This window comes from Phodopus roborovskii, unplaced genomic scaffold, assembly GCF_943737965.1.
Source record: "Phodopus roborovskii unplaced genomic scaffold, PHOROB, whole genome shotgun sequence".
Taxonomy (NCBI): Eukaryota; Metazoa; Chordata; class Mammalia; order Rodentia; family Cricetidae; genus Phodopus; species Phodopus roborovskii.
In genome coordinates this window covers 11,433,141-11,458,306 of record NW_026126648.1, presented here as the reverse complement: position 1 = coordinate 11,458,306, position 25,166 = coordinate 11,433,141, and the positions used below count along the sequence as shown (strand labels likewise).

At 39.0% G+C, this 25,166-nt stretch overlaps 1 protein-coding gene across 2 annotated transcripts in view; it reads right to left on the bottom strand.

Annotated features, from left to right (window-relative positions):
• The window catches only part of Lcorl (ligand dependent nuclear receptor corepressor like), a 113,592-nt gene extending 89,439 nt beyond the window's left edge, over window positions 1–24,153 (bottom strand). Inside the window, exon 1 of one of the 2 annotated variants that reach the window (XM_051174070.1) lies at window positions 23,865–24,153. In XM_051174070.1, coding sequence (XP_051030027.1) covers window positions 23,865–24,033 — 169 coding nt within the window. In that variant the 5' untranslated portion in view covers window positions 24,034–24,153. The remainder of the gene's footprint in view (window positions 1–23,864) is intronic. The other variant, XM_051174071.1, reaches the window with a different exon arrangement.
• Between the last annotated feature and the right edge of the window lie 1,013 nt (window positions 24,154–25,166).

The window sequence follows — 25,166 nt, the reverse complement described above, 5'->3', positions numbered from 1 at the left end:
ATGTCATGATTTGGGGGCTGGTGGTTCAAGAAATTCTGCCACACTGTTATGCCTGGGATGCTGAGTTGTATTCCTGGAGGCCACATGGTAGAAGGAAAGAACCAAATCTCACCAGTTTTTTTTTTTTCCCCTGACCTTCATGTATGTGCACCATGGCACACACACACAAACATACAATAAGCAAATATTAAAAATAATTCTAAAATGCATGCATATGATCTAGTTTACTAGCTGTCTAAAGGAAGTTTATCCTTGCTGATTTGTTGTTAATTTGAGTAATTTTATTTATACAAATTTTGTTCAGTTCTTCACAAATATTTGTTTTCTAATAGTTCTTCTTTTTGCAAATATTTAGTACTACTATTTAATTCTTAAGTATGAAATTGTATGAAATAGGATGTTAATGGTTACTGGTGGCTTCTAACTATGTAAGGAGATCAAAACCATTGACTATTGGCCACCTCTAAATGATGAAAGAGATACAGAAAATGAACATAGCCTACAGCACAATGACAACTATTTCAGACCGCTATCCACTAGAATTACAAGATTAAGATATACTGTGTTAAGGCGCAAAACCTGTGATCTTTGTTACAATAGCAAAAGGTCTAAGTATAATGGCTTGAAATTCTTTAATTGGCACAAAATACACATTTGCTAGAGGACCAAACCAGCTTTCATTTATTTCATAAATGTCTTGCTGTGTTCAAGTGTAGGAGTTTTCTTCTAAGTAGAAATTCGTAAGAGGAATTGGGTGGTTCTAAGATATGAAATTAAATCAATTTAAGTCTGACATCCTGTTCTCATTAAATGATTATCAAAAGCTGATATAAAACATTTTTCAAACATATAATTATAAAATTGTCATTTTAATTTGAAGTTCCCTGAGGTGTAGTATATTTTCAATACTTTCTATAGTCAGACTTTCCCTCTGACACATTACAATTAGGCTTTGTGCCTTTGAAAAATTCAAAAACAGTTTAATATATAGATAGGCTAAATAGATGTTTATTCAGGGAGAAATAACTTACAACAGAGACAGATGAACACCAACAGGTTCCCGTCCCAAGGATGCCTCCGGATGCTCTCTATCTCCATCCAGCAAGCAAGAGGGCTCTCCGGGGTCCCTACCTCAGACCCAGTTCCCTCAAGTCACATCTGTACCTGTCCCCAACCCCAACAGGTGTGACAGAATGAATATCTCACTATAATAAACTATCAATTTTATAAAGCACAAGGATTCTTCATACAGATATTTTGTACTTGTTATATGTTATAGTTGAGCTCTGTCTTTTTTAAGGTTTTCTTTTTATATAAGAAAATTTGTGAACATCAAATATCATTTTATGTATCTGTGTGAATCTGGTTTTCAAATGTAGCTCTTTAACCCATTATAACTGTTATAAGATAAAATAGTTTTAATTTGCATTTCTTTGGTGACTAAGGTTTGAACATTCTAAAATGTGTTTTTCAATGTTTTGAGAACTCAGCTTAGTTCAATGCCTCCTTGAGTTATCTGTTTTCTTGATGTTTAGTTGCTTTTATATTTCTCTGCATGTCCTAAATGCTACATTCATGTTAGATGCATAATTAGTAAAATAAAAACAATCTCATTGTGTAGGCTGCCTCCTCTTCACTGGCATGATGGTGTTCTGTGCGGTAAAGAGGCTTTTTAGTTTAATGTCCATTTGTCAATTATTGGTTTGATTCCTGTGCTACTGGGTTCCTGGTTTAGAAAGTCCTCTCCTGTTCTTGTAAGTTTAAACATATTCTCTGTTTTTCTCTATTAGATTATGGCCATCAGGTCTTATGGTGAAGCCTGTGATACATTTGGAACTGAGTTTTTTTTTTTGCAGATTAAGAAATATGGATTTAGTTTCATCCTTCTACATGCAATTATCCAGTTTGCCCAGTACCATTTGTTGAAAGATGCAGCCTTTTCTCCAGTGTGTATTTTTTTCTTTTTTGTAATCAGGTGTCTGCACATATGGGGACTTATGTATGAGTCTTCACTTTTGTTCTATTGACCAATGTGTCTGTTTTTATGCCAGTACCATGCTGGTTTTTGTTTTTTGTTTGTTTGTTTGTTTTAATAGCTCTGCAGTATAAATTAAAACCAGAAATAGTGATACTTCCAGTGGTTCTTTTATTGTTCAGGATTGATTTAGTCATCCTGGTCTTTTTGTGTTCCCATATGAAGCTTAAGATTGTTACAGTTTCTGAGAAGACCTGTGTTGCTATTTTGATGGAGAGTGCATTGAATATGTAGGTTGTTTTTGGTAAAATGGCCATTTTCACAATATTAATCCTAACATTTGTAAGTTGTAACACAAATAAATAAAAGACCCAGAGACTGGTATTGGGTTTCAAACTTCAAGCTGAATATCAGAAAAGCAATGCAGCTGGCCTCTAGCTCTCACCTCTAACTCAGGCTGAGTAAGTTGAACCTGTCTCCATGAGCTCCACCAAGCTGAGGCCTCTCCTCAGTGTGGCTGGAGAAGGAATGCCCCTCTGATATCTTGCTTCTGTCTTATATACTCCCAGAATGTTGGGATTAAAGGTGTAAGCTATAATTCTCTTTTAGGGTGATTCAATCTTGTGTAGCTCTGAGTGGCCTTGGACTCACGGAGATCCGTCTATTTCTTAATCCCAAATCCAAGGATTAAAGGTGTGTACTATCACCTCCTAGCTTCTGGATGCTGGGATTAAAGATCTGGCTGCCTGATCTCTATAGTTTGAGGCTGACTTTGCTTTTCTGAATCCTCAGTCAAGCTTTAATAAATCATAAATAATATATTGCTATAGTAAGTATGAGAAGTCTTACCATCTCTACTTACTTCAATTTCTTCCTGTCTTGTCTATCTTCAACTTCTTCAATATTTTAAAATTTTTATTACACAAGTGTTCCTTAGACTGATTCTAATGACTTTTTGAGGTTACTGTGAATGGTAATATTTATGTTGTTATCAATATGTCACTTGTCTAAAGGAAGGAAAATGTTGTGGACTGATTTAGTGTTCTACTACTCTGTTGAATGTTATTTATCAGTTGTACAAATTTCATGGTGGAGACTTTAGGGTCTTTTAATGTATAATTCATAACATCTGCAATAAAAGTATATTGACTTTTCCTTTTCTATATATAGTCTCTTAATCTCTCTCACTTGTCACATTTCTCTGTTCAGACTCCAAGCACTGGAGTAAACAGTAATAGTGTGAACATCCTTGTCTTGTTCCTGATTTTCAGTAGAAATGATTTGAATTTCTCTATGTTTACAGTGATGTTCACTGTGGCGATGTATACTTGCTTGTATTATGTTGAAGTATATCTCCTTGTGACTCTGTGACTTTAATCATTTAAAGGATGCTAGATTTTGCCAAAGGTCTTTACTACATTGGATTAGATGATCATATTGTTTCTGTCACTTGTTCTATTTAAGCAGTGGATTATGTTTATAGTTTTATATATGTTGAACCATTGGTATATCTCTGGGATGAAGCCAACTTGGTCACAGTGGTTAATTTTTTTATGTGTGCTTAAATTTTGTTTGTGTGGTGGTTTGAATAAGAATGACACCCTATAGCCACAAGTGTTTTAATGCTTGGCCAGTAGACATAGCACTATTAGGAGCTGTGGCCTTCTTGGAAAGGTGTCATTGTGGGTGTGGGTTTTGAGGTCCCATACAGTCAAGCTATGTCCACTGCACACAGTCTCCTGCTCCCTGCAGATCATTATGTGGAACTCTCAGCACCTTTTCCGTAACCATGTCTGCTTGCATGCCACCATATCCCACCATGATGAATATGCACTAAACCTCTGAAACTGTAAGTCAAAGTCAGAGGAAGAGTTGTGGTGGTCATAGAAACCCTACTAAGACAGCTTGCAATCAGATTACTGAAAAGTTTTGCATCTATGTTCATCAGATATATTAGACCATATTTTTTGTTATTAGGGTAATTTTTGGTTCTGTTAAAACTAATATAGAAATGTTTCTTCAGTTTCTATTTTACAGGATAGTTTGAGAAGTACTGATTTCACTTTGAAGATCTGGTAGAAATCGGTGCTTAGTCAATCTAGCCCTGAGCTTTTACAGCTGGAAGACTTTTGATTACCTTATCTATTTCATTAGATATTACAGATATGTTTAAATTAGGTACTTCTTGATTTCACTTTTTAAAGTCATATATATCTAAAAATTCATCCCCTTCTTTTACAATTTCTAGTTTAATGGGTTATAGATTTTTACAGTATAACCTTATTATTATCTCAATCTCTCAGGCCCTATTGCAATGTCTCCTTATTCACCTCTAAATGCATTAATTTGTATCCTCTTTCTTTGGGTTAATTAGGAAAAAAGTTCATCAACCTTGTTATTTTCTTTTCCAAGAATCAACTCTTAATTTTATTGATTCTTTATATTTTTTCCATTTCTATTTCATTAATTGCAGCACTGAATTTGATTCCTTTTTTTCCATTTTGGATGGTTTGTTCTTATTTTTCTAAACTTTTTCAGGTGCATCATTAAGTTACTAATAAGAGACCTTATTTAGTATTATATACTTTCTTATCAGGACTGCATTCATCATGTTCCATTGATTCAATATGTTCTGCTTTCATTTTCATTCATTTCTGGAAAGTTTTAAAACCTTGATCCAATTTTTGGTCAGTAGTGCGTTGTTTCTGTCATTTCTATTGTTATTAATAACTAGCTTTGGCCCATGTTGTGCAAACAGGATGCAGGGTGTTACTGTAACTTTCTCATATTTGTTAAGACTTCTTTTGTGTCCTAATATGTGGTCAACTTTGAAGAATGTTATATGGGCTGTGGAGAAGAAAGTGTCTTTATTGTTTGGGTAGAATGAGTTGTAGATGTCCATTAGCTCTATTTTATTAATGATGTCATTTGACTCCAGTGTTTTCATTTGGCTTTTTTTTCTTTTTTAATTTGTCCTCCTCCACATGTCCTTCCTGAACACAGATCAGAGTGGGGTATTGAGATCATTTTCTATCTCTGTTAGAATAAATCTGTAATTTCAATCTTGTGTTGTTTATTTTATGAAACTGAGTAGGGGTGTGTTCGGTACATAAATGTGTACTAATTGTACATATTGTACCAACTGTAATATCCTCCAGGTGGATTTTTTAAAAAGAAATTATGGCGTGCCCTTCCCTATGCATTCTAGTTTTTATTTCAAGTCTATTTTTTTCCAGATATTAGAATATCTAAGACTGCTCTGCTCTGCTCTTAGTCGCATTTGCTTAGAATACCTTCTATCCCTCTACTCTGATCTGTCCCTGATGGTAAAGTATGTCTCTTGGAGGCAGTAGGTTGGATCCTTTTTGCTAATCGAATCTATTAGTCTAAATCTTTCAATTGAATAATCAAGACTGCTAATATTGAGTTATTACTGAACAGTATTTATTAATTCCTGTTATTCTGTTGTACTGTTATCTTAGACCCCTGGAATTATTTATCAATTTATCTATTTATTTATTGTGTCCTCTTGGGTGTACGTGATTTTCCTTTTTTTTCTTTTCTGTTTTCATTTTTATTTTTTTGGTGGCAGTAGACCATAAACATCCACATGGTCCTTCCTCGGTGATAACATGGACCACAGACATCAACATGGTCTCTTTTAGGAGCACAGACTATAGACCATAGACATCAACACACAGACCTCAACATGGTCTCCAGCTGCAACACAGATCACAGACATCAATATGGCCTTCAGTGATAACACAGACCATGGGTATCAATGTGGCCTCTAGTGGAAGCACAGACAACAAACGTTTATACAGCCAGCATAGACCACAGACAACATCATGTCTGCAGACATCAACAAAGCCTCCAGTGGCAACACAGCCCACAGACATCAACATGGAGTCAGGTGGCAGCACAGACCATGGACATCCACATAGCCTTCAGTGGTAACATGGACCACTGGCATCCACATAGCCTCTGGGGTCAGCATGACCATTGACATCAACATTGTCTCCTCTAGGAGAATAGAACACAGGCATCAACACAGCCTTTGGTAATAACATGGACCACAGATATCCACATGGCCAGTACAGATACAGACACCATCCTGGCCCTCAGTGGCAGTACAGGCCAATGGATATCAACATGGCTTATAGCAGCAACCCAACTCACAGACATCAACATTTTCTTTGACTGAATGATTTCTTCAATACTGTCTTTAAGACATGATATCCTCTTTTTTACCTTTTAAAGTTATTTTACAATTATATCACCCCTCATTCTCTTCCACTTTATTCATTTTGGTGAGTCTTTATCACTGAGCACTATATTTTACTTACTGAGCCTTTTCATTTTGAGTTTTATTCCAGTTAGGTGCTTCTTCAAAGATTGTGTCTCTATTAAATTCTATTTTTATGTCTCAAATTAGTTTTGCTATTTCATTCAACTATGAGTTCCTGTGGTCTTCATTCAAGAACTTAGTCATATCTTCCAAGTTCCTTGAACATATTTATAATTGCTATTATGAAGTCCTTGTCTTGTGTATCAGCTAAGTTGCTTTTCTTGCTGTTTTCTGTAAAACATACTGTCTTGGTTATTATGTTCTTAGAGTTTCTTTGTTTGTATGTTTTTAGATTCAGGCTGTTTGAAGTGTTTCTTGGTATGGCAATCCGGCCTTGCTTTTGTTGGGTAGGTATTTGTTTGATGTTACCCCAACTTGTCATATTGTGGACCAGCTGAATGATGGTTTGTTTTCAGTCTTTGGGATACTTAAATACACTGAAAGCTGATGCTTTTTCAGTCTCATTCTTTGTCATTCTATTTATAATAGACAGGAAATGGGAACAGCTTAAATGTTCTTCAAATGAAGAATAGATAATAAAAATGTATATAGATACAATACGGAATACTATTCAGTTGCAAATAAAAATGAAATTATAACATTTGCAGGTGAATGCATAAAAGTACTACATAGTATAATGCATAAGGTAACCCAGATATAGGTGCTAAAGAGAGGAGCTACAGAGACAGGAGTAGACAGACATAGGTACTAGGTAGGGGAAATATCACAAATCGGGGGAGATGTGTGACTTTAATTAGGAAGTGGCAATACAAAGGTTGACAGGGAAATACTATTTTACATTTGCTTAAAACACACACACACACACACACACACACACACACACACTCACACACATTTACATAGTGAATGAAGTTTTAACACATGTAGTGATAATGCTTTTCCCAGTGGCCACAGATGATCTAATAAAACTCCTAGAACCAGGCATGGAAAAATGTCCATTTAAGTTGTTGTCAAGGGAATCTAAGAGATTCCCAAAACAATCTAGCCTATCGCCATTGTCAGTGGTTGCCTTCCAGAATTAAGGCCCTATTGCTGAAGATACCATACAACCTAGACATAGGACTTTGAGGAATCCAGCTATAACTAACCTGGAAGTCTTTTCCCTGAGCACGAGATCTCACAGTACCGGAGATTGCTATAAAAGTTGGAAATTGGGGTGGGGGTGGGGGTGGGGGTGGGGAATGGGAGGGAGTAAAAAACACAATGAGCAGTCTTGTCCTGCTGTTAAAGCTTACAAACCACAATGATCAGCATGGCAAGCCATCCCTCAGGGTCTAATTGTGGCACTAAGATCATGAGTAACTAACAGCTATATAAATTGGATTTAAAGTTACTATTCTGTTGCTGTGATAAAATACTGTTAGGATTATTTTTGAACAGACCATTCAAATAGCAAGTAGCATAGACTAGAGTGTGAAAGAAGTGGTCAGGAAATCAAGGGAGCCATGGGGATGGTATTTCAGGGGAAGGGATGTAGAACATCCTGGTATATAGAGATAGAGGGAAATAATGGAATGGGGAGTGGGATAAGACGGCAACACAGAGAAGGAATATGGGGAAGAATAACACTAAAGACATCTCAAAAACAGTCATATGGAAATCTATTATAAAAGAGTGTGTGCACACACAGACACACATACACAAACAGTTTTAGGTATCCTAAAACCAAAAATGGGAAAACAATGCTCATACTAGACACCAAAAATAAAAAGCCAAGTGCCAAGAATGGGTCACTTCTTTTGGAATTATTGGCAAGTAAAGTGCTATAGACCCTTAAACATTACAGGCTGGTGTCAATGCTATAGGTTGCTTTCCAGAACACAACGGTAAGACTCTATTGCTGAAGACACTACACATTTCACGCTTAGAATACAGAGAAATCAAGATGGCACCCTCCTGGAAAACTAGCCCTACTGACTAGCTTTCATATTGCTGGAAGATACTATGCATGCTCCTAAAGGAGAAAAATAACCACCAATCTTACATTGCCATGAATCCTTTGAGTTAAAACAATGACCATGCTGGCAAGATATGTGCCCATTGGTACAGTAGTGACACAAACATCATTAATGTAACCAACCACTTTCATTTGGGCTAAGTCCCATTCTACAAGTTGAAAAACCATACCTGAACAATCAGTAATAAGAACCTGTGGTAACACATGTCATAGATTAGATTGAAGGGAGGGAAGAATCAACTGTACTTAGCACAGTATCTTTTCAGTAAGTTTTGAAATAAGAGGAAATGATAGTATAACATTGAGCATTTGAATCAAATGACCACATTTTTGATGACAGAGAAAGTCTTCATACCTGTACAAATATGCTTTACAGCTCAAAACACCTGCATTGGGTTTATAGTTTAGGAGGGAAGAAAAGAAATAGAAAAGATCAGCAAGTGTAGGATGTCTGAGATAAGCAAGAATTCAAGGGCTAAACACTAAGAGAAAGAGGAAACATATGGTAGAAAATATACAGCCATTATTTGACATGGAAGAAAAGAAAGTAAAAGCTCAGCATGGGAGCTTGTCTTAAGGTTTTTATTGCAGTGATAAGACACCATGACTATGACCAAAGCAGCTTATAGTTTTTGGGGGGGGGGAGGCAGGAAGGGGGCTTGCAGTTTTAGACACACACACACACACACACACACACACACACACACCCCTACCACACACCTGGTATGAAATAAGCAATACACAGTTACTACATAGCATGGGTGTTTACGACAGAGGAACAAACAGTATTAATGTAAACAAGAGTACAAATTACTAAACCTGGAGAGACTAAGAGGAATCCCAGAAACAATGAAATGCAGGCCACTACACTGAAAGCCTAATTTCTAACAATATATACTGGAAGCAAGCCGGATATCTTTGAAAAGAAAAACAATGAACATTAACATTTTAAGAAAGTATTATGAGATATCTACATACTATAAAATTATGGAACACTGAAAAGGAATACTTACCTGCATGTAAGCATTAAAGAATAAATCAGAGATCTGCCTGCCTCTGCCTCCTAGTACAGGGACTAAAGGTGGATCTCTGTGAGCTTGAGGTTAGCCTGGTCTATAGGGAGGAAGAACGAATCACATAATACTGAGCTAACACAAAACAGTAAACACACATGAGCTAACACAAAACAGTAAACACACACACACACACACACACACACACACACACACACACACACACTTCAATTTAAACAAAGTGTCCCCTACTGGGTAAAATTAACCTATTGTGTTAGAAAAGTCCACATTCTGGGTGCACTTGGAGAGGGGAATAAAAAGCTGTGAATGACAGGGACTATGAAAGGACTTGTAGAGGTTCTATTAGATCTCTATCTGGTGATATTACTTTGATAAGAGATGTCATTCTGTATATGTTTTTCATACTGGTTAATGAATAAAGCACTGTTGGCCAATAGGAAATAAGATAGGCGGGACTGGGAGACAAGGAGGAAAGAGGAAGTAGTAAGGAGGAGTCAGAACCGCCATTCCTCCGCTCTCGGTAAGACCACATGGAAATACATAGAAATGGGTTAATAATTAAGGAAGAGCTAGCAGATAAGAAACAAGTAACCGGGCCAACAGCACTGTATCAAATACAGAGTCTCTGTGTATTATTTGGGGCTGGCATGGCGGCAGGCAGAAAAACCATACTCGTTACATTACTTGAGTACATATGTTAGCTTTATTCATTGAGAAATAAATTTGTGATCTCTTATGTAGTTGTATCTTTAAAAGGTTTACAAAAGTAGCAATAGAACACCTACTGAGAGAACAAAAGTCTAGTCTAGAGGCAGTGTCTAAGGATTTGAGAAGGGTTTACTGTTAACTCAAAAATTATAATACTGGTATTACTCAAGATGACTGTAAGGATTAGAAGACCTAATACTAGAAAGCACATCCTACCTAACATGTATTGATGGGTGGGCAATGGTGTCAGTTGCTATGGTCACAATAGCACTATCACTGCCTTACTAATGCAAATGCTCAGTGTAGAATGACAAGAAAAAGGAGTAAAGCATTGTAAGGGAGGCAAGTTGAAGCTATGTTTTCTAAGCCATATTACAAATTTAGCCTTTATCTAAAGATTAATGAGGAACCAGTGAAGACTTTTACACAGATGGTTGTCCAGTGCCCATATGGTCAGCCCCGAAAACATATGTATAAGTAATATTCTATGGACCAAGCAGGTTATATTTAGGAATGTGTGTGTATACGTATGTCTGTACACACACCCACACAATACAAACACACACATATGTATATATCTACATATATGTATGCAATTAGTAATTAACAAAAAGCCATGAATTTGAATGACAGCAGGGAAGGCTCTATAGTGTTGCCTGTGCAAGAATCTAAAAAATAAACTCAGAGGCTACACTTACTACAGAGGAGAGGTTTGTTAGTACAACCTGAATTGATTTTGTTCAGTTTGCTAAGTCAGTATGAATTGTCTCCTAGGGGTGTAGAACTGTGCAAACATCATTGCTTCTATTTCCCAGAAATAATTTTTGCCTGTGAATGCTGTATGCCATTGTATAACTGAAAATGAAGTCATTTTAGTTTCATTTGCTACTTTTGAACTGCACGATTTAGAAAAGTGCAAAGCTTTTGAAAGCTAATTTTAAAGTGGATTTTCCTTTTTTGTGTACATGTGTGTTGGGGTGGGGGATTTTGAGTGCCTCTGTGTAGATGTCTTCATACAACAAGATACATGTTTGTAGAGTGGAATTCTGTACTTTTGAATATTTAGTACTTAAATGTCTTTTTAAAATATAGTTTTATTAGGAAGGGAAAGGGAAAACATCTTTACTTCTTGAAGTTTTAAAATTTGTTAATGAAGATTATAAAATGTTTATGTTTTCCAATGTTAATATGAGATCAAATAGAACTATTCTCAATGGAACATTAAAAATGCTTTCCATAATAAACATTGCATATAAATTAAATTCTTCAATTTTGTTTACAAAATGTAGTTATGAAAACTACCACTAAAATTAGGAAATTATTAATCAATCCCTACCAAAGCAAAAACAATATACAGCACATCAACAATGAACAATTTTTGCCCAATGTTATTCCTATTGATGTGTCTAGGATTCTTTCTAGCAACCAATACTAAAGAATTTGCTTACGTGTGTGTATAGACACAGACTTATGTATCTGTCTTATCCATACCTAATGAATGAGTTCATAAAATACTACATTTCCAATCCAACATTACAGATAGCATTGCAGTAGTTTATTTCTCACACAATAAGACTACAAAAACAACAAAAAACAACCACCTAGCTCCCATTATTTTAATATTCATTTACTCAATCATTCTCCTTATACGTAACCAACCTCTCATGACTCTCTTCCAAGCATGGGCAGTCTTCTCGCCCATCTTATCTTGGTGTTACCATGCTTACCCCTTCTTCCCCAAGCATATAATCTCCTCATCTATTAAAGTTCCTATTCCACAGACCTGGCACTCTTTTCACAAGCATAACCTCCATACCTGCTTTTGCTGACAGCCAGCCCATAAAACATCTCCACTAAAATGCCAGCTTACCTCCTACACTCCAGCTCTAATTCCTTGTACTTAAAGACATATTTATGATCACTGATCTTAGTATGACACAGCTGAAACCTTGCACGTAGCTATTTCCCTTGCATGGATTCTTTACTTCACCCGAGCCTCTCAACACATACAACAAAAAGCTGTACTTCTAACACACATGTCATACTCGCCTGCTACTCACTGGGTTCCTAAGCTCATACAGAAAAGGCTAAAATCCTACTCCAAGCCTATGTCTTCCTCTTCTTTCTTGCCTTGCAGAGGTATGGACATCTCTTTCTAAGATCAAAAGACCCTCTGCTATGCTAAGCCACCTTCTTCCAGAAGCACCATACTTTTACATAGGCCCTAACATCTTGTAACAACATGCTTGCTAATACAGAAATCCATCAATTCAGGTGGCTAACTTCATCCCATCAGGCTCTGACATTTATAACACTTACAGGCTCTGACATCCTATTTACATTTCTTACAGGGCATAGCTACGCCAATACATCTCACCCAGTGTGGACACCTACTCTTGATTGGTCTTGTGTGATTATTCTAGTTCTAAATACTCAGAAGAAAAAGAGAAAGTAGACATAGAATCCCAGATGATACAAAAAAACAAGAAACAAAACACCAGTGACTAAGCTATATAAGAACCTGCAATCAAAGCTAATGAAAACAATAATTTACTTTTCAGTGTATAGTTCTTTCAATATTTTTGGAGGACTGGTTTTCAGACCCAGACAGTTTATTATGTAGGAAAAACCCAAAATGTTACAGTTTCCCCCAACTATTATGTTGGAATCCATAGATATAGAACACTTAATTAGAAGTGGAAGACCAAGTTAACCTGCTTCTTCCATTTAACTACTGGAGCTGGAGCGATGGCTCAGAGGTTAAAAGCACATACTGTCCTTCCAGAGAACCTAAACTCAGTCCCTAGCATACCCACATCGAGTAGCATACAACCATCAGTAATTCCGGCTCTGGGAAATATGACTTCCTTTTCTGGCTCCTGTGGACATCTGTGCTCATCAGGACATAATTGAAAGGTAAAAATAATCTTTAAAAAATAATTGTACTAATTCCTTCTAAATTTAAAAATTCAACTGAAAGGAAAATACTTCTCTTGCAGACAAAGGTGCATTTTAAAGTATCTTAAATAGTCCTAGCTAAAATTAATTAGTAATATATAAAGAAAAACAAAGTGTATTTATTAAGAATTTTAGTTGGGCAGTGGTGGCACATGCCTTTAATCCCAGCACTCGGGATGCAGAGGCAGGAGGATCTCTGTGAGTTTGAGTTCAGCCTGGTCTACAGCGTTCCCAAGACAGGCTCCAAAAAATACAGAGAAACCTGCCTTAATAAAAATAAATAGAGAATTTAAAAAATAAGGTTGTTCAGAATATTAAATTAAAAAAAATAAATATCCATAACATATAAGTCTGTTTTCTATACAGTAATAGTTGCATTGTTTCTGGTATACTTACCCACAGATATAATCTTTCAAAAGAGTCCTAAAAAAACTGAGTGTTATGGGTTTCACAACCTTTTTCCTTCCTGGTTTCTACCAGAAAGGATGCATCAGGAGTAGGAGCTGAACCTCTCTCCACCCATAGAAAAGAGACATGGCTGCTCTGATGGGTGAGTTTAGGAGTCACTAAGCAGACAAAAGCCCGGTTCTGTTTCTCTAGACTTGGGGGAGAAACATTCAGAAAAATTAAACCTGAAGAGATGAGTATGCAGAGTTCCTCTAAAGCATCTCACTTTTTGACTCTACTGTAACCTTCCTTCTATTTACAGTAGAAATGATATTTGGCTTCCATCATTTACCCTGTTTAATTTTCCAAACCGTTCAAAGTTCAGACAGAAAAAAAACGGGGGTAGTAACGACCAAGAGTACTTTGGATATCCAATGTTTTCACTAGTACATGGTAGACTGCATATCTTCCCATTTTGGGCTTAAAATAACTGATTCAATTGAGTTTCTTAAAAACCATTATAAACAGAAAGGCACGTGCGTACGTGTGCGTGCCCCCCACCCCACAACACACAAACCTGAAACTTACCAACAATGGATGTTCAAAATGAAAATTAACTGACGTATCTGATCATGTTTATCATTACCTATTAACAAAACATTTCAAAGGCTCCCATTTCTTCTTGGTTGAGACAATAATTTATAATTGCATTTCTGCTCTATGCCCACCCTACACTACCATGCTAAATATTTTCAGGTTATGTTATCTGTGTTTGCTTACACTATCCCTCTCAGACTGTTCCCTGAGTCAGTTTATATAGCATCTTTGAAACTCTAGAATCAGCAAACTATGGCCTGCAAGCTGAGTTCACTTGTTTATAATAATAAATTCTTATTGAAACCCAACCATGCTTATTCATTTTGGTATTGCTTTTGCATTGCAACAGCAGAGGTGACTAGCTCCAGCAGAGACCAGATGGCCCTTGGGAGTGAACTATCCAGGCAGAACACACCTGTAGCTTGCTCATATTACATTGTGCTTCCATCTACAACTGACTGGATGGGGAAGAAGGCTGCTTAAGCCTGCCCACCTGACTGCTGCTCTAACTTGCCAAAGCCTAATATTTATTAACCATTCCTTTATAGCTAAAGATTCCTAATCCTTGCTGTCCCTCAATCCTATGAAACCTGGTCGTTCTAGACCTTTCAAGTAATTAATTGTTCCTCCTCTTTTCCCACTAGCTTATACCATGTCTAACACTCAAAATCCTTTATCACAGTTCAGTCTTTATAAACAAAATCTAAAAACAAACCTATAGTACAAGGTAAGCATTTTAACTCCCAGTTCTTGTACCTCTCACATAAAACAGAACTCTCCATAAAAAAAAAAGTTCACATTCTTAGAAGTACTTAGAAAGAAGCTTCTTTTCTTTAATATTTTACTCAGTCTTCTCAAAAGAAAAAAAAATTACTAATACTGACATCTTTATGTCTGTTCCCTACGGGAATAGAGTGTCTCAGAAGTTGTTTTCCACATAGGATCAACCCTCTTGCTTATCTGCTTCACTAGGAGAGAGCTTCCTTGTATTCAGAAGAGGCCTGGCACTCCAGCTGTACTTCTGATAGGTTAGTAAGTCTTTCAGTTTAAGAATATAAAGGATAAGAAGTATGAATGTTATTTTTAAATTTACCTTTATTATTTTTAGTAATGTTTTACTTTTTGAGATTATAAATTATATCATTTCCCTTTCCTCCCTCCAAATCTTCTCAACTTCCACCCTGCTCTCTTTCATGCCCTCTTTTTTTCTTTGCTGTTGTTGTTGTTGTGTGTGTATTCTTAAATACATAAATACAACCTACTCAGTCTCTATAATGTTACTCGAATGTATGTTTTTGGGGCTGACCATTTGGATAAGAACTGGTGTGCTCTTCCCTGGGGAGTCTCTCTCTCTCCATTCTTAAGTTGCCTGTAGCTCTTTGTAAAGGGTTGAAGCCTTGTGAGCTTCCCTCACCCACATTAGCAATGACACCTATTTTTAATCACAGTTTAAAGTCAAATACTTCAAAATACTTTGCATTAAACAAAAAAGCAAACATATGAGGAATGGTATTATCTCAATTTCATAAATTTTCCTATGAAAGATGAATTATGCCTAAGATTAGACTGAGAAATGCTAAGAAGAAAGTATTCCATCCAGGTCTTTCTACTATTTATGAAGACTCAGTCCCTTGTCTGTCAACAGTTTGGTAAATATGAAGACTAACGGACAGAGTTACTTGTAATATATACATCTTGCACACACCCACTAGAGGAGAAAAAGCCCATCTGAATTAATGGAGATATTATTCATAAAAGAATTTAGGCTGAATTAAATTTTAAAGGCAACCAAGGATACAAGGTAGAAGATACAGCTACAAAGATACCCAAAAAATTTGGTGTGATATGTAATAAATAAAAGCAGAAGAAAAAGAGTGGTTAGTCTAAAGAACCAATATGAAAGAAATAGTCTGGCCAAGCACTGGTAATCCCAGTACACAGGAGGCAGAGGCAGAGAGATATCTGTGATTTCAAAGCTAGTCTGGTCTACAGAGCAAGTTCCAGGACAGGCTCCAAAGCAATACAGAGAAACCCTGTCTCATAAAACAAAACAAAACAAACAAACAAACAAAAAAACAAACAAAAAACCCCACAAACAAATAAAGGAAACAATCTAATAGTCTATGACTAAATAGTTGAATATGGTTAGGAGCTTTTTTGATAAAAGGAGACAAATTAAATGGGAGATATGCCTTGTGAACTATGAAATCAAAGCAGCTGATCAAATAATGATTTACTGTATGTTTTAAGTTATAAGTTATACCAGAAGGCAGAAAAATCAGTAAAGCATATCCTGATATAAACCAGAATCTTATCTCAATTTGCCCAAGTGCTTGCACTATCAGAAAAACTGAATCCATGAATTATTACAAGGAAAGTCATAATTTGGCAGCAGATTAAAGGAAAAACAAGGAAATGTAAGCAGGATAAGGTTATTGCCAACTACAGAAAAATATGATTCCACATTTTTTTCTCTTGTTTTCTAGCAAACAAACAAAAAAAAAAAACTCTTATAAAATTTTTATTTACTTTTAACTAGGAACAATGTGCTGTTCTTCAAATGAAAAGATAGCATATTTTGTTAATTACATTCCTAGTAGTAGTAGCAGGTTGCATTGGATCCATCACAATTTCTTCTCTAGGTTATGTTACAAATAAAAACTTTTCAAAGGATTCACTGACTACAGATTTAATCCTAAATCTGTACTGTAATAAGGCTATTTGGGGTCTCAATATTGTAGACTTACACGTTTGTGCTTGATGAATGCTAGTCTATATACAATAGACATTCTAACTTACTACTGGGATTATAGCTTAGTCTTAAATGTGTTCAGGACACTTACACTACACATAGTTATGAATATCAAAATTCAAATATACTTTAAATAACAAAGGGTGGGGTATTTCATGTAACTTAGTGAATACTATGGTAGAAGCATACTGTATCAATTGTATCAAAAATATCAATTGTTTACCCGGAAGAATAGTGGCTAAAGTGGAAGCTGTGGTTCAAGCTACCACCTGGCTTTTCAAGAATATCATACTGTGTATTGCTTGTCATAGAAAACAAAATGCAAAACGGTATCTGTTAAGCATGTATCACTTTTGTGACATTATAAAGAATCTTCTGTTTAACCCATGCTAAGGGCCATCTGTATTTCAAGAGTAAAGAGTATTGTCAAAAGGGAAGACTATAAATACACACAAAGTAAAATATTTTAACTGTGAGACTAGATGTACTAATGGGAAAAATACTGCACTGAAACAGATCTAAAGACCAGTAGTGATGAAGGTCAGAGGAATACTGGGACACATAAGAGCAACTAATCATGTATGCTGCCAAGCTAGGAAGATGGCACACTTGTAGACAGTTCAAGGAGTATGATTCTGTAGGCTGAGGGATGATTCAGTGGTTAAAAGCACTGCTCCTTCCAGAAAGGGTTCATGATCTCCTCTAACTCCAGGATTCCACACCCTCCTCTAGCTTCAGAGGGCACTTGCACAGACAGACAGACAGACAGAAGATAGACATAGAGACATAAATAGAGACAGATGGACACACACAAGTAAATCTAAAAAAAAATTTCAAAAAACTCTCAAAATTCATTCATTCCTTGGTTTCAAAGACAGGAGAATATGCTATACTCTTTCAAGTATAAAATGATCCAGGAGTACATAGAATTTAATATTTTGCACACAAAAATATCCAAGATATCTTTTTAAAAAAGAGAATCTGGATAATGTCTTAGCCTATTCAACTACTCATGAGCACCACAGATTCTAACTATGCAAGGTATGTGATTAGATGATATCACAACTGCTGTCACTTAAAATAAATGTCTATCATATTTTCTCTTGCTTGAAACAAATTGTACAGTCAACACTCTCTGACAGCTGCCCAAACTATTATCTGTAACCCATCAATTCAGATTCTAAGTTCTTCCATGATTTAGATGCTAACAATGAAAAGGGAGAACTGTGGTAAGATCACAGAAGAGGAGGCAAGAAGAAACCAGAAGGAATTATCAAACTGACTATCAGGAAGGTGAAAATAGAGTTCACGTTAACCAAAAAAACAACAACAACAACAAAAAAAAAAAAACCCAAAAAACTTGAAATGACCTAACATGATAGTGTTTTACTATTATTAATTTTGTTTTTGACACAGGTTATTGAGTCCTGCTCTGCCTCCTGAGTGCTGGCCTGAAAGGTAATGTGTACATCACCACATTTGGTGATAGCTTTGATAGCTTTTAATGAACTACAAACTAATTTCTTCTATCAGTTACCAAAGATTCCTTAGAATTTAGAATGGTAATAGTCTTTTGTCCTCTTCATACAGAAATCTAGTACTAAGTTACTTAATTTAAAGTTCTTTAACACTATAGCTACAGAGAACTGGGAAATACAGATCATTTAAACTCTTGTTTTTTCTTTAACATGCTCCACAATCTTTCTTTTTTTTTAATTATGTAGCACCATTCCTACCAAAGTCTACTGACAAAAAACAAAAAACAAAAAACAAAACAAAAAAAAAAAAACAAACCCCATAGATCCCAAGCAGAAAAACCAGCACCAACAATAACAGCTAGCATTTATTGAGTGCTTTCTATACAGAAGAAACATATTAGAACAAATCAACAAACTTCTCCAGCAACCTAGCTTGGTGATATTTTATGATCTAACAAAAAAAGCTTGCCTGAAGATCAGAGCAGAGCTAAACCACTAGTTGGCCAAACACCTAGTTAAGAGGTAAGCCACTAGTTAGCCCCCTACACACACTATGCAACTAGTTGGCCATAGAGGATGGGCACTGGTGGCCATACCTTTAATCCCAACACTTGGAAGACAGGCAGATAGAGCTCTGTGAGTTCAAGACCACCCTGGGCTACATGAGAGTGAATGAAGCAGGAAGAGAAACAGAGCTCATACCTTTGATCACAGCACTTGGGAGTCATGCTTTTAATCCCAGCACTAGAGAGGAATATAAACTCACTGGAGACAGGAGTGCAGTGTATTTAGTCTGCAGTCATGCTGAAGACAGGATTGCCTCAGCCTTGGTAGAGGTAAGAACTCTCTAAGAAAACTGTGTTGCTTTTCTGATCTTCAGTTTTAACCCCACTATTGGTCTCTCGTGCCACACTAGCTCTCTCCAAACCACTGATGAAACAGCTGAAAGATAAAAGAGAACCCTGTCCATTGATACATGGTGCCACTAGGTTCCAAATTCACAAGTCTAGCTCCAGAAATTATCTTTTTATGATCTGTTTATTCCGTACTAACCAAATAAAAGGTCTGGGTAAAACTATATATTTGTTTATTATGGAGAGATTGGCAAATGGTACCACGGAAATCAAAAAAAACTAAACTGAATGAAGTCTACTTGCCACGTGTTACAGTTAAACAGATACTTCAAATTGAGATGTACTATAAATGTAAAACACCCTTACCAATTTATACATAAATTAGTAAAGAAAAAAGGTACTATTTTAGTAAAGTTAATAGACTAAATAATATGTATTTTAATATAGTTATCAGAAGAGTGAACATTTCATATTTAGCTCAATTACTATTAAACTAGTCTTACATAGGAAAGACACTAGTGTTTTAGAGAATGTTTTTAAGCCAATTTTCCCTTGTTTTATTTTGTGATCTTAAGAAAAAATTATTAGTTGAAAAAAACAGGGATTAAAATAGACCTAAAATATGCTGCTTAGTTTTGGTATCTAAATTCATTTGTCCTTTAAAAAGGTTGGCGGTCATTTTGATGAAATAATACCATACCTGGAATAATAAAATACATGAATGTGAACTGCCTTGTTTAGAAGGGCAAGTGCCCCTCCCACACTTATAAGTCAAATCTGCCACAATTTGATAGTCAATATAATGATGGTCATAGATTTTCATCTTTGAATAAGAATTCATAAAAACATACAAAGTATAATTGAATGAATATCAAGCTTTAAAAAGAAGGAACTACGCCAGAATATTGATAGATGTTAAACAATGGCTGAAATTTTGATGAACTAATGGCAATATCCTGTTTTTGAAAGTATTTTCCCAGAAGTTGCATATTAATTACAAAATGGTGAATAAATTTCAGGGAGAAACACAGCAGACATCATCTTAACCAAATTTTATGGTTGAGACATACCAACATTATGAACTTCAAGATATGGCGTACCAGGAAGGACAGAACGTTTCTTCAGTAATATTCCTGCCAAAAGCACAACAAACTAATCTCATGAAAAAAAAAAAAAATTCCACTAAGAGACACCCTACAAAATAATGTCCCGCCTTCGTGTTGCTGCTGTTTTATGTCAAGGCCAAGACACACACACACACACACACACACACACACACACACACACACACACACAAACGAAGAAGGATTCTCCAATTAAAAAGGACTAGAGACATGATAGCCAATAAATGCATTCCATGAACTCAGAGTGGATCTTGAACTAGGAGACAGACAGGAGATGGACAGATAACCAGATAAACTGTGAGAGTGAACTATAAAGTAGGTAATAGTATATGTTGAGAGTGTCCTTGCTTTTTTGGAATACTGAAGAGCATGGGGCTCCAAATTATTCTCAACTTGCCCCTCCCTATGAATTTAGGATGAGAATAACAAAAAATACAATAAAATGCAAAACAATTGGTTAATACAAGCAAGAATAAATATTAGTATCTTATCCTTTAACATTTTAAGATGTAAACTGTATCAAAATAAAACTTTTTAAGAAAACTATCCTGTCCCCAGATCAAATATTCCAATTACTTTGGAAGTCTGAATAATGTTTTAAACTGTATTAATACATGTACTTTATACTACACTTAACTGCTTTTAATTTTATAAATCATTAGATACTAATATTATTTATCCCATAAGGACTCAAAGCTCAGTGTCATTCTACTCTATAAAATATGACACTGTGTCTATTAATGTTCACTATAATTCTGAATACTAGGATAACAGTCCCCCACCTTATAATGCACTCAAGCATTTGCTATATGAGGATACTCAAAATTATACTCTAGCATAAGAAAACTATAAAAAAAAAAAAGCCCATTATAAACAGAGCCATCAATTGGGACAAAGCTTGAAGGACCCATCTCCAATTTAAAACAAAACCAGGAATGAATCAGAGGAGTAAGTCTAAGGCAAAGACAGGAGTTCAATAATTACCAAGGAAAGTAAACATCTTTCCAGATGGATTCAAACATGTTCCCTTCTTAATTACTATAACCATTCACTAGCAGTGAAGATAACTTTCATCCCAAAATTTTCAGGTATACATGTCAAAAAAAAAAATCAATCATATTTATTTAAGTAGTTAAGAGAAGAGAAATTTCTAGAAACTTCATTAGAGATTTAATACTAATTAGCTGTACAACCTGAAGATGCTTATAATTTCCAACTCTCACTGAAAACCAAGACTTTTGAATGATCTCCTTTCCCAAAATCCAGAAGACTGTCTTATAAAAGTATTCCAAGCAATATAAGAGAACCAATTATTAATACAGAAATGTATACATTTATATATCCACATGGGGTATATGTCACACACATACATATAAGAAACAGGAAAAGTTTTCTGCAAAGTACACATTATAGCAAATAGTACCTTAAAACAAAGACTTTTTAACACCTATATACACCACAATTAAATATGACACCAAGAAAAAAAAAACCCAACCAACAGGTGCATATTCTATTTGGAAGAGTTTTGTCACTGAAAAATAACAGCAACAAAAACAATATATGGGATGGATCTCAGTAGGTCTCTTGACAAAGAATCGGGACTGTGAAACAATCCTCAAAAGATGACTGCTGCTCAGGAAAACATTATTTTCATGTATGGCACAATGTAATTGTGCATACATTGTAAGTGTAATGTGGATTACATACTAGGTAGTCAAAATTCTAACCTCACTTCCCGTTAAGTTAATTAAATTAATTTGTTTCACTTAATTAAAATCTGACTTTCGAAAGTACATGCATTATTGTGATTCAAAACCATCCTTAAATGTAGTCAAAGGCACATGATGAGAAAAACATCCTCACATTCTGTAAAACTCGACCATGGTCATCTTCAAATCGCCATGTGACTTATTTAAAATTAACACAGTGGTACTGTGAGGCAATGCTGTCCATGCTATTTGTTGAACTCCATGGGAAAGAACTCGACAATTTCTAGGCAGGATTTCAACGGAACAGATCTTCACATAAGAAACTGTCAAAACGGGTCCACTTTGCTTCCGTGAAGTTCAAGTACCAACACAGTTCGCAAGATTTTTGTTTTGTTTTTTCAGATACGCCCCCATAACTGTCACAGATTACACCAAAATACACTTTATAGAGGTGACACAAAACAGTAAACTGCTTACACATCATCAAAATGTTCCTAAATGTGGGTATCCTCCCCTTTGTTTTGCTGTATACACCCTATTCTGCACCGCACTGAAATTGCTTCTGGCTTAACCGCCTGTGAAGAAAGATGACAGACCTTAAGGCTTGAGCCAAACAAATCTGACAGGGGTGGGGTAGGGGCACAGGGCGCGAGGTGGCGCAAGAACAGATGGAAGCAAGGTAGGGAGAGTTGTCTTCACGAGGAACTGAACCTACTCCTCAACTCCGAATACTGAGACCTACTGGTCAGAAAGGAAAACTGACGCTACGTAGCATGCACAGCCTGCGCTCCCACCTCTTCTCAAATGCTACTCTGGAACCCGCGCCGGAGCGCACGCTCTGCAGCACCCAGCCCCTCGAGCCCGCTAGTCAGTCCCTCCACTGCACTGAACCGACCTGCTGGGTGACAGCCGAGGGGACGCGTGTCTGCCGGGGTGGAGGAAAAGCAGAGCCCACCACCAGGCGGTGAGTCCCGGTACCTGCCGCTACCCAGAGCAGCACACTGAAGAATGACAGCCCGGAGCGCCGAAGTTTGAAGCAAGAGCAGTCAGACCCCCAGCGGATCGGAAAACTGAATTGCGTCTGACCAGGAACTGGAGATGGGGAGAGCGATGCGCGTCCATCACATGACAGCCCAAGAGGACCGGAGTCGTCGGGGCGTCCTCAAGGAAAAGGGGATGGAGATGGAGATGGGGATGGGGGGGCGGGGGCGCGGCGGCACGGGGAGGGTGCCGTCGTCATGGCAACACCCCATCCGTCCAGACTTCCAAAGAGGGAGGAAGAACTTCAAATCCCAACCGTCAGCGCTCGAGCGGCTCCCTCTTAAAGGGGCACACACAGATCCGAGGCCGCGCGCGAGAGGGCAGAGGCGGCCGACCCACCCCCCGACCCCACCGACCACCCCGGTCCCCACCGGAGCCGGCGCCCCCGCCCCGCGAGCGAGCGAGCTCCGCGCAGCCCCCAGCTCCGGCGTCCCGGGAACTCGGCAGCGTCTGCCGGGCCAGCCCCCGGCGGCGAGAAGGGGGTGTGTGTGTGTGTCTGTGTGCGCCCGGCGGGGGCGCGGCCCGGCCCGGCCCGGCGCAGCCCCTGGGTCCCCTCCGCCCCGGGTGACAGGGGGACCGGCGGGGGGCGAGACGGGCGCCGGCGCGGAGTTGCGGGGCAGCGCGAGCGAGCGGGCTGGTTCCGCGGGGAGCTCGGAGAGTGGGTGCGAACTAACAGTTCCTCCCGAGCCCGGAGCCGGGCGGGCGATCGGGCGGGCGGGCGGGCGATCGGGCACGGACCGCGCCGGGCAGGCAGGGAGCCCCGAGACAAAAGGCGCCGCCGGGGCCGCCGCGCCGCCGCCGCCGCTCCCCATTGAACTGACCCGAACCGGAGCTCCAACTACACCCCAGAGCCACAAACTCCTCCGGCAGCCGCACAGCGGCGCGGAGCCCGGCCCGGCCCCGCGTCTCTCTCTCTCTTACCTACACAGTGCATGAGGCGGTGGCGCCAAGAGTCGAGCTCCCGCCGGAATCCTCTCCTCTCCGCCGCGCACCGAGGGCTCCGGCACTGAGCGGCGGCGGCGGCGGCGGCGGCAGCAGCGGCGGCGGCGGCGGCGGCGGCAGCGGCCATTCTCTCCCTTCCCTTGTCCATCTGCGTCCCGCGTCACGCGCCCTCATTTACATACGAGCGGCGCAGGCACGAGGCCGGGGCGCGAGCCCTCGGCGCGAGCCCCGGAGCGCGCGCCCCCCGGAGTTGGCGGCGGCGGCGGCGGCGGCGCGGGGGGGTTGGGAGGGGTTGATGATTGACACGTGTCACTACCTTCCCTCTGCCCTCCCCTCCGCTCCCCTCCCATCCCCTCCCACCGCTCCCGCGGGGAGAGGCGGGGAGGCAGGCGGCGAGGGGAGAAGGAAGCAACCTGCCGCTTCCGCTGACCCCGCCTCCTCACCCACTCCGTTCCCCTCCTTCTTCCCGCAGACGGAGGAGTTTACCCAGGCGAGCCATGCCGCTCCCGCCGTCCGCGGGAGCCCCGAACGGGAGCCCCGAGCGGGAGCGAGGGAGCCCGAGGCCAGCCAGGAACCCGCGTGCCGAAGCAGCGGGGCCAGCAACGCCTCCCTCCCTCCCGCCCGCCTTCGCGTGGGGGCTCCGGCAGTCCCCCCAGTAGACTTCATTTCCCAGCCTCCATTGCGCGAGGGTCCCGAAGCGGAGCGCACAAGCGCGATGCTGTGCCCTCTGGGCTTTGTAGTCCTTTCGCGTGTGTCGAGCGCGCTCTCCTCACTCTGATCCAGTTCGCACTCTCCTGCTGGCAGCCTGGCCCCTGCACTTCAAATGCTTGGCTTGTGGTAGGGTTAGCTTCTTACTCCCTCGGCCCGAATGAATGCATGCCGGGCGGGCCTCGCCCCGACCTCTCTTTAGCTTCCTCAGGTTCTGCGTGGCGAGTTCGGTGGAAGCCTCAAAGAGTTGACCGTGTCTTGAGCCGCCAGGCTGCTCTTTAAGTGCTGAAAACTTTTCAGAGTCATTGCCATCTACCTTCGCTCTTCAAGGAAAGGGCGAGCCAGTCAGGCAGTCAGTCGTTCCACTTTCAGGGAAGAATGTGCAGGGACATGAGTTTGCGAAGCGAAGAGATGTTGAAAACCGAGAATATTTGCAAACATCACAGAAACGATAAGGGGACTTTTCATCATGAATGATAGGTAAAGCGGCTGACAACTCCAGGAGGGAAATTTCACATATTGCCCAAAATGTAAGCTCTTGGAGGATTGGGACTTACTGAGACTTTCCTCGAT